Source organism: Diabrotica virgifera, chromosome 6 (assembly GCF_917563875.1).
Source record: "Diabrotica virgifera virgifera chromosome 6, PGI_DIABVI_V3a".
Lineage (NCBI taxonomy): Eukaryota > Metazoa > Arthropoda > Insecta > Coleoptera > Chrysomelidae > Diabrotica > Diabrotica virgifera.
The window spans coordinates 35667542-35682175 of record NC_065448.1 but is presented as its reverse complement, the minus strand read 5'-3'; the positions used below and the strand labels follow the sequence as shown (position 1 = coordinate 35682175).

General features: G+C 31.0%; 1 protein-coding gene and 1 long non-coding RNA gene across 2 annotated transcripts; one reads left to right on the top strand and one right to left on the bottom strand.

Annotated features, from left to right (window-relative positions):
• The first annotated feature begins 1447 nt into the window (after window positions 1-1447).
• LOC114332315 (uncharacterized) lies at window positions 1448-2498 on the top strand. The gene is made up of 3 exons (XR_003652776.2): window positions 1448-1614; window positions 1675-1909; window positions 1976-2498. It is a non-coding gene; the product is annotated as an uncharacterized LOC114332315 (long non-coding RNA).
• A 6242-nt stretch (window positions 2499-8740) lies between these two features.
• Window positions 8741-13702, bottom strand: LOC114332316 (uncharacterized). The gene is made up of 2 exons (XM_028282102.2): window positions 13400-13702; window positions 8741-13345 (listed from the first exon to the last, which is right to left on the bottom strand). The coding sequence occupies exons 1-2, from the start codon at window positions 13513-13515 to the stop codon at window positions 11692-11694; spliced, it is 1770 nt and encodes a 589-aa protein (XP_028137903.2). The 5' UTR covers window positions 13516-13702; the 3' UTR covers window positions 8741-11691.
• Window positions 13703-14634: the final 932 nt, after the last annotated feature.

Below are 14634 nucleotides of genomic sequence, written 5' to 3'. Positions count from 1 at the left end.
TGGCTAGAATATGAACGAAGGAATTAAAAAAAAATGAAATTTGAAGATTTTACATAAGTTTAAACACATTTTTGACCCCAATTTTTCTCATTTTTAAAGTAGTTTTTTTTATAAAACAAAAATGACCTCATCTAATAAAAAATCCTTTGTTGATTCACTAGCCAGAGGTATAAACTACAAGAAACTTTGATTTCAGATGAGACTGGACTTGTTATGCTGCTCACGGCAAAAAAGGGCTGTTGTCGAAAAATTGCAGTCAACTCTACAAAAATGAATATTTTTGGCTGAAATTTTTTTGAGAGTACTATACTTTTACATGTTTCAATTATAAATAAAAATAATTTTTAGTTTCCAAGATATAATTTTTTAAAAAGTCACTTTTTTTACCTGCAAGCATTGATTATAAATATTCCTCTGCAAGACAACAACTTAACAAATTGTTGATTTCAAATTGTAACAGTTGTTTTGCAAAGTATGCTGCCCTCTTGTATTTTCTGTGTATCTTCATCATACAATTACTTCATCTAAAAACTTTCTGCGATATATTCGCAACAACAAAAACAAACAAAACAAAAAAAAAATAAAACAAAAGTTTAACCACCTTCACACCACAGAATCAAGCAATCAAGTTACACAAATTTTCAAACACCTCACCTGACACAGCGTCTCAAGTACGATTGCGCGAATTGGTAAATATAACTCTGCACGACCACGCAACTCGAAACACAAGTACGCAAACACGGTTGCGTGAAGCGTGGCTCGCAATCGTGAAATTTACGAGACTTGCTCGACCTGTAGATTCTTGTGATATACAATGGCTGCTGGATGTCAACGTCAACTGCTGCTGTCAATGTCAGTTGAATTCACACGTGGTATTTTTGACAATTGATCAGTGTTGCCAATGTCCGGATAATTATCCGATTTTCGGATAATTTCATGGACCATCGGATAACTTTCGGATTGAACAATTTTTTGGATAATTTCGGATAATTCAAGGTATTATTTGTTATGCTTTTTATTTCAATAAATAGATTTCTATTAACCTTACAACATACAAGTTTTCTTGCCATTGCCATTATTTGTCATCTACAGTGATATGGGGGAGAGGGGATATGACATACGGTTAAGTAGATGGGCATGGGCTCGATTCCATTGACAAAAACGCACTATCCAATATGGCGGAACAACTCTTTTGTAGTATACTCTGTTCCATATAAAATATATAATTATAAAATTATATTGTATTATATAAATATATGAATAATTAATAATTTTAATAGTTAATTAATAACATAATATTCCATAATAAAACATAAAAACCTGCTCGTCGCCATATTGGATATGACATTGTGTCAAGTCAAGGTCATCGACCAATGTACAAATGTCAACTGTCAATGTCAATTATGCCATGTAATTAGAATCGGATAATTTCGGATATTTGGCTCACAACATTCGGATAATTTTTATTTTTGCATTGGCAACACTGCAATTGATAGACGCCAAGTTTTATTTTGTTTTCAAAAATGGAATAATATAACTACCTTCTTGTACGTTATTTTTTATTTCTATAAAAATGGTAATGTGTTGAGTACCCGAATGGTGACGATTGATATTGTAAGCATTAAAATAAATCTAAAATTGTATGTTGAGGGTATAATGACACCATATTTTTAGGATATCTGAAGAACGGAGTAGAATGATTCATTAATATGTTGGTGTGGTGCTACTTTTATAAAGAAGATAAAGAAAATCCTTCCAACATATTTTAAAATAGGACTGGTGAAAATTCAGAAGAAATGTATTACCTACTATGTCATGTGTAAATCCTAGGTTTATAAAATTGAAAGCAATATAATATGACTAAACAAGGATAGAGGATTGTGTCTTTATAAAATAATGTTTATCACAGGTACAATAATAATGTAGGTATTATTTTTTAACGAGTATAAAATAACTATTATTTGTTTTGTTTTAGTATGCAAACTACAAGCATTACACCTCGGAAATGTTTCTCCCTGATTCATAATCCTCTTGGTTTTATTCAAATAATGCATTGTAGACCTTCTACATCTTCAGTACCATCTGAATGTCAACCAGAGTCATCTCATTCAAGGGGTATCACACCAAGTATGGCCCCACAAGATCCAGAAATGTATTTTTTTAACAAAAGAATACCTAGCTGAAACTGAAATTAGACAATTTGTCAAATACTGATTTTCATTTCAGCACATTAAGAATGATCACAATTTACTGAAAATGTACATTGGAATACCAACTGGAAACTTAGAATACCATTATTATGGGTGAAGTGTGGCATTTTTAACAAAAAAATATCATTTATTTATGACATAGATGCAATTACACTTAAATTTGCTACAGTAGATGGACTATTGCAAATATTATTTATACATTGCTAATTGTTTTACATGAAATTTTGTTCTTTCAGCTATTAAAAAATATACCATTACAATTTAAAAATAAATTACATTTACCTGCTAGTTTCCACACTTTTTTTTTTTTTTTGGAGGTCGTCTGACATATGTCTCCGATGGCACTGCAGCCTCATGGGCTTATTGTGCCAACCATCCTACCTTTTATGTCACCCAATCCACAAGCTTGGTTCCACGTACCAAATTGTACATCCCTAGCATGGGTTGGGTGGCATATTCTGCTGGACTTAATTTTGGTTGTCCATAAATAGCCTGCCTTTTGTGATCCAAAGCCTCACACTCGTACAGTACATGATGTGCTGTTTCAGTTCCCCTATTGCACAGTCTGCAGTTAAGGTTCCCTTCGTACAGCCCAATTCTATTCAGGTGTCCTTTTTCTTTAGTTAGTTTCCACACTTTAACAAATTGTAGATTTACTGTGGATTGTACAAAAGTGACATGTCAAAAACCAACATTAATGGCCATTCAAAAATCTACTTATAAACACATGAATAGTTTCAAAGGTTTGTTTGCTGTAGCTCCTAATGGAGCAGTAATATTTTGTAGTGATTTGTACGTTGGTTCAACATCATATAAAAAGATGTCCATAATGGTGTGGTGTGATTTTGGATCAAATGACACCTGGTGTGTGTCATTTGGTGGTGGGGTGAGTGTGAGGTTTAATTGATACAGATTAGGGATTTTTATTGGGTGATGTGTTACCACGAGGAGTTAGTTTTAATATAATTTCTAACCACACCACAGTTTACTAAAGAACATGTATTTTGTATTAGGATAGTGACCAGAGGCAGAATTCATGTAGAATGAGCAAACAGAAGAATTAATTTTTTTATCCTTAATAATATTCTACCTTGGCTTCATTTTTCAAGTTTGTACAGCACTTACAAATTTGCAGTACCCTCTAATAACAGAGGGGAAGGATTTAGTGGTAGATGAATGAAATCATCGTCATCACGGCAAAACTCACTAAGTCCACTTTTGTCAAAATTGAGGTCCCTGTATTAATCAATTCACAATATCAATTTTCATAGTCTGGCAGAAATAACGAAGTCCAAAATTACCATTTTGTTGTCAGGTAGAAGCCACTAAATGTTCGTTTTCTCAGATCTGTTGATATTTCCAATAATGTCAAAACTTCTTGAAAAGCTGTTACTTAAAAGAATTATGAGCGACCTAGAATTCCAAAACTGGATCCCAGAACACCAATTTGGATTCCATAAAGGTCATTCTACAGTGCAACAATGCCATCGCATATCAAATGTAATTAATAGAGCTTTGGACAATAAACAGTATTGCACAGCAGCCTTTCTGGACATCAGCCAAGCATTTGATAAGGTATGGCACCCAGGATTACTTTATAAAATCAAAAAATCTCTACCCAAAAAATACTTTGAATTATTAAAATCATATCTAAATCACAGAGAATTTGAAACTAAAGTGGAGGATGAACTATCAAACTGTAACAAAATTCAATCAGGAGTCCCACAAGGTAGTATATTGGGTCCACTTCTTTATGTACTGTACACATCCGATTTACCAACCTCTCCACAAACCACCATTGGAACTTTCGCTGATGACACAGCAATATTTGCAACTGAAGAGGATCCAAGAGCTGCAGTATTAAAAACTTCAAGAACACCTAAACCAAATTGGACAGTGGTTAAAGAAATGGAAGATAAAAGCTAATGAAACTAAGTCAACACATATAATTTTCACACTAAGGAAAGACCAATGCCACAGGACTTAGTGACTTTTGCCGTGACGACGACGAAATGTTCTGCTAGTTATAATGTTATTATATTAGTGAATATTCCCAATATTTTTTTTGTTAATTAGGGGTACCTATATGAATAAAATTTCTTAATATGGTTGTATTGTTATTACATTTATAAATAATCACAATGCATATTTTAAATTTTTTATTAGTATACATACTATAATATACATATTCCAAAGTTAGCGCAGTTTATGTAAATACAATACCAATTTTATGGAAGTCAATGTAATTCGAAAACAGGTATTGTTTCGGAAAAAGTTTATTAATTGGTTAAACAACTTTTGTATAACCAATTTAAAAAATATCGTATCATTTTACTTTGATCGAAAATGTTTCTATTTCATTTTTGACTATGCTGAATCCTTTTGACTGTATTTTTATTTATTACTAAGCCTTTCTTCCTTTAGGTGTAAGGCTGAATCTTACATTACAATAATTGGAAAATTAAAAAAAATGAATTTCACTCAAGTTTAAAGTAAGTAAAATTGTTATCATAAAAAGTTGTTTGGAATTAAAAAACTATGATTTAATATTCAATTACATCCTTCAAAATGGAAAAAAATATAAATTTTTCTCAAATTAATGATAACCCAACATCATTTTATTACAATATGATAACTACTTTATTATTAATTTTACGAAAAAAGTTATTCTTTATAAATAGCTCTGCATGATCTAGAAATTAAGATGTAATCAAATTTTATCAATTTTATATGAGGTATATGTCAAAAAATATTAATTTCATTCAAGAGTAAAGTACCTTTATAGTTCACAATATTTCAATTTGAAGGATGTGATTGCATATTAAAACATAGTTTTTAATTCCGAACAACTGTTTATAATTACATTTTTTATTATTGTGAAATATAAGGATATTTTAGCGTTGAGCGAAATTCATATTTTAAGACATACCTTGTATAAAAATGATAAACATTCACTGATTGTTGCTTTTTGGGTTTTAGACCAAGCAGAACATTTTATGAAGAATAACTGTTTTCGTAAAATTGATAATAAAAAAGTTCCTCATAGGTTCCAAGTTACATAGACATACTGTAGGTACCTATAAGAGCACAAAAATTGTTTTTAACTTCTATTATTTTTCAAGTTTGATATTAGATGTATTTTAGGTAAGTTGTAGAGATAAAAGTTATGACTTTGTATAACATTTTTTTTAATTGATTCTTTTCGGTTTTGGCAGTACATTCAGTGGCGTGCTGGCCATATAAATGAATCGGTGCAATCACCGAGAGGCCGCGGCCTCTTGGGGCCGGTCAAATAGGTTTTTTTCACAAAAAATTTTGGATGTGGCAAAAAACTGTTTTTTTTTTAATTTCCAAACGAATGTTAATTTTGCTAATAATATTAATAAAACATTTCAAAAAAATTTAAATTTTTTTAATTGTAAAATACAGTTTAAGTAAATGAATAAAACTCTAAATACATAAATAGATTGCTATATATAATATTTATTTTCCTACATACAAGTATATTTATGGTTTTCCAATTTCCTTCAAACATGTATGTACTCTGCAGAATAAAAAATGGAAAAAAGTCTTGCACATTTTTGACCGAATTTTAAAAACAAATCGTTTTATGATGATATAAGCACTCTACATCCTAGAAATTTTGATACAATAAAAATTGCAGACCTTTAACGGCATTTAAATCATTTACTAAAAAATTAAGAAATTTTTATCCTACCATATCTGCGACTGAAATTAGAGAAGAACTCGTGGATTTTGCTGATAAATGGACTGTATTAAAAAATACTGAAATTATAGAAGATCAAGTTAATGATGAATATCTTCAGTCTACAGAAAATATGAAGGATTATATTATTAAGCTAAGTGATAATTAACATGAAGTAACAAATGACAATGTTGTTGATATCGTGAAAACTTCACCTCTGTGTGGTACTAAAAAGTGTAAAGATTGTATAGCCTGTTGTTACGCTGTTACAACTGTTAGCTGCAAGTACAACTATATCAGTGTGGTTATCCAAATTTAAATTGTATATAAGCATTTATTAACTCTTCCAGTGATACAAGTATCTTGCGAAAGAAGCTTTTCAACGTTGAAATACATAAAAAATCGGTTAAGAAGTACTTTAACACAAGATCACTTGGAAACATTTATGCTAATGGCTATTCGCGGTGTGCAAGTACTTGGAAGGGGAAACGAGAAACGACCCTGCGCGAGTCGCGGAGAAATATTGCAACTATCTTAAATAATTCATATTGTCAATTGAAATTGTCAAATTGACGTATATTTCATACCTTATGTCAATGAAGCAGAAGAATTATATATTGCTCCACAATATTGATATGATATGCAATTATTATATAAAGGTAAATTTAATTAATTTTATTTTGCTTGCAGTACTGCATTTTAATAACTAATTTTATTTACTACATACAATTGTTGACGTTTTCAACATAACCTGAATCTTATTTTTTCTTATTATTTTTTTGGACTATGGCCTTGACAATTATCCAGTAACCAGGACTAATATAATTGGCTAATATAATTAAAAGTGCGAATTTTAGTATAGAGCGTAGAAATAGGGGTCGCTTTGCCGAACTTGCACGGTCCCAATAGAAAAAGAAGCTTTTTTATGAGCTTAAAAATGATGAAATAATCGACGAATTTGCTCAAAAATCTATTTTAATGCGGAAATGATTGATCGAGAGTCAAGTAATTATTTTATAAAATAACTGCAAAATAATGTTTAGATTATTGCGTTGTATTAACATTTTAAATATTGTTAAAATAAAGTATTTGCAGTGTACTTGTATTTGTACTCTCTTTTATAATTGATTTAGTAAAATTCAACAAACCAGATACAAGCAAAACACGAAGACATCTGGAAACCAACGAAATGAAGATCTTAACCCGGGAGTAGTCGCGCTCACTTCTGTAACGTCGATAGTCGCGTGTGAGATTCTATCTCAAAATACGAATTTAAAACAAATTTTCATTTTGTACTATTTTTATCTACTTTTTATATTGAAAATATATTTTTCTAACAATTTTATTAAAAAACCTGTGTTAACGGCCACCTGCCAACATCGGTCACCTGTCCTAACGGCCAGTTTAAAAATTTCCCAAACCAATTATTATATGTAGACTACAAAAACTGGCAATACTGTCCATCTTTCTATATCGTCCAATAGTTCTTTCATTTTTAGTGGCCGTTACTGACAAATTTTACTGTACAGTAAAACGTATGTTAACGACCACCTGCCAACATCGGCCACCTGTAATAACGGCCAGTTTAAAAATTTCCCAAACCAACTATATGTAGACTACAAAAACTGGCCGCCACCTTATTATATCGGCCAATAGTTCTTTCATTTTTAGTGGCCGTTACTGACAGGTTTTACTGTATTACGAAAAAGGATGAAATGTGAGATTCTATCTAACGGCGCGATTACTCGCGGGTTAAAGCTAATTGGCTCTCCCCAAAGCCATAAATTCCACAAAAAAAAGAAGAAGAAAAGAAAAAAATCCTACGCATTACTACACCCTTCCTCGATACACTTACGAAATTTTTTCAAAATTGCAAAATTTTTCATCAAGTTATCGCGAAAAAGGATAAAAATTGAGATTCTATCTCACCGCGCGACTACTCGCGGGTTAAGAAGGATTGTTGTACAAGGACTACAGGAGGATAGGGTAAGAAGTGAGGAAATCAGACGCATATATGGGGTAGACAATATAAATACCTGGGTAAAGAACAGAAAAGAAGAGTGGAATGAGCACATAAGCAGGATGTCTGAATCAAGGACAGTAAGAATAGCCAGGGACAAGTCACCGTTAGGCAGGAGAAGTATAGGACGCCCAAGGAAAAGATGGAATGACAACTTAGGGGCAGAATGAAAGGCACCGTTGAAGAAAAACAGGCAGTACTGCCTATATAAAAGAAGAAGAAGAAAATTTAACTTCATATGTAATTCAAAATTCTCAAAATTTTATTTTACGCCTCTCTGATGATGACTCCAAATAGAGTCGAAAATCGTCGATTTAGAGTGCTGGCTTGCACTCTCTGTTCTAAGTGAAAAATAAGACAGTTTTGCCTTCGCATTGCAACTGAATAAAAATAGTATACATTTTTATTTCATTTCAAATTTTAAGTTTGCTTTAAAAATATTTTATATTTTTGTTTTTTTTATTTTTTAAATAACGAATAAAACATCCTGATAATAATAGAAGGTAAAATGAGCATAGGAGGCCGCTTTTCTATAAAATCACCGGGCCGCTTGAAAAGTTCCAGCACGCCACTGAGTACATTTAGTGCATTTTAAAGAATACGTCTTTAGCTTTAAAAAAGCACCTATCAAATTTTAATGTAGCCTTTTAAACTTGAGTAATATCTTCTTAAAAGTGGTAGTAATAGGACTTTTCAACGTTTCTCATTTGTTGAGTGAAGAGGTTGAGGAGTGGGGAGCTGTTTGTCTCTAGTTGGTCATTCAGAATTATATCTGTATTTTTAAATTTATTAATTGCCATAGATTCTAAAGAAGATAAAAAAGATAAGAAAAATACAGATATAATTCTGAATGACCAACTCGAGACAAACAGCTCCCCACTCCTCAACCTCTTCAGTTAAAGACTTAAAAAGGCAAACACATTGTAAACTATATCACTTGAGAAAGGCACTCTGCCGAAACGGCTGTAGTCACTTAGTTGTAATACATTTTGTGGAAGTATAGAAAACAAACGTTTTCATTGTTTTATTGTTAGATAAAATGAACTCCCATCAAGTAACAGTCGAATCCATCAATTGTTTCTCATTTGTTTTGAGTTTCTATCATATGTCATATATTCATGTACGTTAATATTATACACGGATTATACGACATATTGTCAGGATCTAGAAACAAATAAAAAGCGTTGAAAAGTCCTATTATGTAAAACTACGAAGTATTCAAAAATTGTATTTTTTGAGACATATCATTTGAATAAAATTTTTGAGATTTTTTGAATGAAACATCGTTTAGTACGATGTTTGACAAGTAATTTGTGTAAGTTTTAGATTTTCATAGGTAAAATTGTATTAGTTACACATTTTGGAATACTTTTTAAACAAAATTCGCGTAAGCCCCACTTTCCACCCACACTGTAATTATTCACATATTTTTTTGGTTGTAATATAACTATAAAATAGATTTAATGTTCTTCTTTCATTTCCAATTTGTAAAATTTAATTTTAAGCTGTAAAATTTAAAGTTAATTTAAATAATTAATTAAAAATTAAAGTTATGTTAAATTTAGTCAACCGGGCGCTGTGAGAGGGGTGACTCGAGCGTTATAAATAAAAAATTATAAAAGCTGTAAATTTAATTTTAGAAAAATGTTTATATATGTTTTTTATGTAAAATTTGCTGAATTTTTCAATGCTTACGTCAGTTTTTTTCTAAAATTTATATTTTCGTAATTATTTTAAAAAAACAACTAATTTTGCAGTTTATTTGTTTAATAAAAAATGGAGCACCCACTTTTGAAGTAGAAATTTTTGATATGTTGTTTATTGTACATTAATTCTTAATGAAATTATAAAAAATTCTACCTTGTTTAATTTTTTCCATAAGTAAAAACTCTATTGACTCCATTATTTCTAATCAAATGATTATACTCTGAAAATGAGCACCATTGTAATATTTTTAACAATATGTAAATATAAATAATAAATCTTAATGTAAATTAAGCATCAGAAAATGTTTTCTTAAGATTTATGGTATGTAATCCTAATGATAAACAATTAATAATGACAATAGGCGATTTAAATGCTAGACTAGGCATAAAGAATGAGGAAATCAGCAAAGCACTAGGGAGAAAATAATCGACATAACATAATGTCATCAAACTGATAAATGTTTGTAAGTATATTACTGGAAAATTGTGTTGTAAAATGGAATCCATATTACAAATAGTATGTTCATGCCATTGAGAAAGTGCAGCATAAATTTTTGAGTCATCGCTAAAGGCATTCATAAGTATACAAGAGAAGTAAAAAAGTACGAATGAGAAAATAATAATTGATTATATAATAGTTAACACACGAGTTAAGAATGGAGTCATGAACACAAAAGTAACATGACGGCTAGCGATATACTCAGATAATTATCTACTATGATCAAGAATAAGTGTAGTAAACCTAGTTTCATAAATTAGCCAAAAAGTCACAAACAGCAAAAGTTACAGTAGTAAAATCGAAATATACATGCTTCAAGAAATAAGATCAACAGCTACAGAATTCAGTAAACAAGTGAATATAGCAATAAATGAAATAATTTTATAAACCTAAAGGAATTAAAACATAGAAGCATCTTGGAAAAAATTTAAAACAATATCAATACGAATAAAGCATGAGGAACAACAAACGTAAATACCAATAGAAAGCAAACAATTTGTTGGATGATAAATTAATAATCAGCAAAGTGTTTCCCTAAAATAAATGGAATATGTATATGTAATGTGATTGATCTCAAACAATATGTAAGTACATAAACTAAAGTGCATAGAAATCGGCCCACGTTAACCTTTGGACTTGAACTATATTTTTTTCAGAAACTCTTACTCGGATAAAAAATGAATATAAGTTTTTAACCAATTGCAGATATTCGAGGAGTCGGATTATTTTCCTCCAGTCTTCGTTTTACTCTCCACTGACTAATAACCATTCCTCTTACTTCAAGGAGCTGTTTTTGCACTAGAACGACATTAAGGTGACGACCTTAACAACATTGTTGACACAATAAAGCGATCATCACGAGAAATTCAACCAGTTCCAAGTTGTCTGCGAAAGTATCCAGTCTACTCATCCTCATAATGTTGGAACACTCTTCGAACCGCGGCGAGTGTCATATCCAGTTGTACAGTAATCACTCACTGGCTGCATTTTCTGACAACAACTTAACCGGTTTTCTCTGGTGTAGTGTAATTTTAACTTACACACATTTGAACACTAATTAATTATGAAAAGCATGGTGTTTATTTATTTGAATTGTATTGTAGAATGAAGTATTTATTTGAATTGGTGAATCGGCGAATGAGCCTACTTGAAGGGCCCGTAGCCATACAACGCAAAAGGAAAAAAAATATGAAAAGCAAACAATGTAAAAGTGTTGTTGCAAAGGCAATAATAAAAAAAATTTGACTAATTTCTTATTATCGTTATAAACATCAAATAAACACTATTCTATATGTTTATCGGTTGCTACGCATATACATGACAAGTTTATACTCATATTAAAGCCTGTTAAATTAACTTTTAAAAAGTATATTCCTTTTTTGGTGGAAGTAACAAGTAATTAGTTTCAGAAATAAATATAGTTCAAGTTTAAAGTGGGCCGATTTCTATGCATGTAAGTTTAGATTCAATTTTTTGTATATAGATGGTCATTAGATAGATCGGTTGACATGTACAATTTAGAATTAAGCGTGTCATCTATCACACGTTTTTCACCAGAATCTGGTTTCTTCATTCGCATTCTTGGCTTTCATTTTCTTCCTTGTTGAGAAGAATGCCTGTTTTTCAATTTTCTTATTTGAAGGCATTGATTTATCTTCCTCCAATTTAATAGTAAAGTCCTCAGCAGACTGTTGTGCACAGCTTAAAGATCCTACAGAAGCGGCCACTTTTAAATGTTTGGTTATTAAGTCCAACTGATCAATGTTTAGATGGTCACTTTTTAATTTTTCAATTAATTGAAATGCCAGATCGGTTGCTTCTTTTCTTTTATCTGCTACACAGATGGTAGAGGACGGAAAATTTTGAAGCAGCTCTGTCACTTCAGTCTCCTTATCTAAGTTTTCACATTGTTGTTCATTTTTGTTTACTTTCACTTTTGATTTCTTGAAGTTTAAGCAAACAAAATGTATGTGCTTGCATATAGTCAATTTTATTGCATATTCTATGCAGGAACACTCATACATATGTATGCAAATGTCGCACGAAGTGCACACCAGATGACAACATTTTTGTAACTGCTTTTTACTAATTATATGTAAGTCATCAGCAGTTTTGATGTAATAGGTGCTGTCTTCTCTATTTTCTGATACTTCTATATTTTTTAGTTCCAATGTTAATGCAGCTCTGTGTCTAGAAAATATCATATTGCAGTGATGATGTTTTTTATCTTTTGTAATTTTTATAATTCTCTCCAGTGTCTTATCTCTTATGAATCTTTGCAAACAGTGCAAAGTTTTATCCATACTGATTTTTTTTCCGTCCAAATACACATGTTTAATTGTTTTATGCATAGCCTCTAAATGCATATTAGTATTTGCAGGACAATTTTTCCGGTAACAATAAGCCCACTGTTCCACATTTTTACCATAGTAAGTTTTTACATATTCGCCCATTTTCTTGGTCTCGTCATCGGAGAGTAAAAGGTTTAATAAGTTGTTGAAATCTGAAGTAAACTTATCTTCATCCAGTATACCTTGAACATGCTTCAATGACTTATAAACCCATTTTCTTTTATCCAAGTCTGATATTTTCCCCAAATTTTGTTGCCAAGCACGATCGATGTGCCATGAGCAATATAATTGTTTAATTGGGGTACCCATAATGGTTTGCCAAGGAAGATAAAAAACGGAAGTAATATCAGACATAAAATTGAGTGTTTGTATTTTCCCAGTAACTTTCCTAATTTCTGTAAAATAGACTTCATTAATGTAGGAGTCCTTTCGGTTTGAAAATAGGAAAGCTACTGGAAATCCATTTCCAAATTCGTCAACGACCAGAACTGTAGTCATTTCAAAGTCATATGCGTTGAGGCCATGTGTACTATCTACGCATATAAGATTTTGCCCAAATTTTTTTAATAGCTCTGCTTGAACTGGACTCATTAATATCAGACAAATATCATTATTTTCTAAATTGTATGCAGTACATTCAGAATTTTGACGTTTGTGAAATTTTACTGGATTATTTTCAGTTCCAGAAATTTCTTGGACCCATAATTCCACACTGACTGCATCTTGTTTGTGACGGCACCCATTCTTCAGACCTATGTTGTAAGAACGCATCACATTATTAATGTCCATCCTCGTTAATAAGTGATCTCTTTTGAATGCACATCCAATGTTGTCCCTCGTAGAATTCAAAATGCTAAAAGCAAATTTGTTGACAAAAAAAAGACAAAATTGTTTATTAAAAACTTACTGTGATACTGAAACACCTGCAATTAATTTGGAAGCAACACTTTCACGTTTGATTTTAGAGAGTCTCATGTGCTTCATATCAGTTTCATGTCCATAATGAGTCTTAAAATAACTCATACTACAGAGCCCCGTTCCAGTTACTAAAGTAATTATTATCTGACTGGTACAATTCCTGTTCAATTTACAAGAACCCTGACTTTTTTGTGGTCGAATATGTGCTTTTTCTTCTCTTCTTTCTTTTCCTGTAATTATACATAAGAAATTGAAATAATTATAATATTACCTATACAGTGTGCTTTTCAGATAAAACTATCTACCCTAAATAACTTTTGAACCACTGATTATTAGAAAAAGGGCAAAATCACGTCAAATAATATTTGAAGGGGGAGACATTATGCCATATCTCACCCCGTATCATCCCTTATTTTTTAAAATTACTTCCACCTTCTTTATTATTTGATATTTGGATTCTCCTCTTTCTACTGATTAAAAAAATGTATCACAACATTATCATGCTTAAAGTTATTATTTAAGCATTAGTTTATGAGAAAAATAAATATAAAAGAATAAAAACTGGATTGAAACAAAAATAATTTTTACCAATTTTATTACAAACATGTACCCACATAACAATTTCATGTTCTTAGTAGATTCATAGAACATACTTTTCAGAAAAAGTATATACTTAGAATATGCGTAATTACCATTGCGAATGTGCAGAGCATATACTGAGTATATACTACATTACAGTACTTAAACGTTCTATGTATATACTTAGAATGTACTACCGCACTTCTTTTCAGTATATACCAAGAACATACTTTTTAGAAGATTCTAAGGAGGTGCTATAAACCTTCTATTTATATACTTAGAATGTACTATCGCACATATTTTAGTATATGGGAAGAATATTCCAAGGAAGTGCTATATACCTTCTAGTTATATACTTAGAATGTACTATCGCACATATTTTTAGTATATGGGAAGAATATTCCAAGGAAGTGCTATATACCTTCTATGTATATACTTAGAATGTACTATCGCACATATTTTTAGTATATGGGAAGAATATTCCAAGGATGTGCTGTATTTCTCAGAAGTATGTTTTCAACATCACCCAATCTCATCCTATAGGTTCTACCAAAGAATACTAACACACCCACAGGGTGTGTTAGTATTCTTTGGTTCTACTAATATATTATATTTACATATTCTAATTGCATATGAGAATGTAGT

What these genes read in the sequence shown, in the direction of transcription:
- LOC114332316 (XM_028282102.2), bottom strand. Translation starts at nt 13,515, where the DNA reads ATGAGTTATTTTAAGACTCATTATGGACATGAAACTGATATGAAGCAC. An exon ending in GCAGGTGTTTCAGTATCACA is followed by an intron (nt 13,346 to 13,399) that starts GTAAGTTTTTAA and finishes ATTTGCTTTTAG; the next exon opens with CATTTTGAATTCTACGAGGG.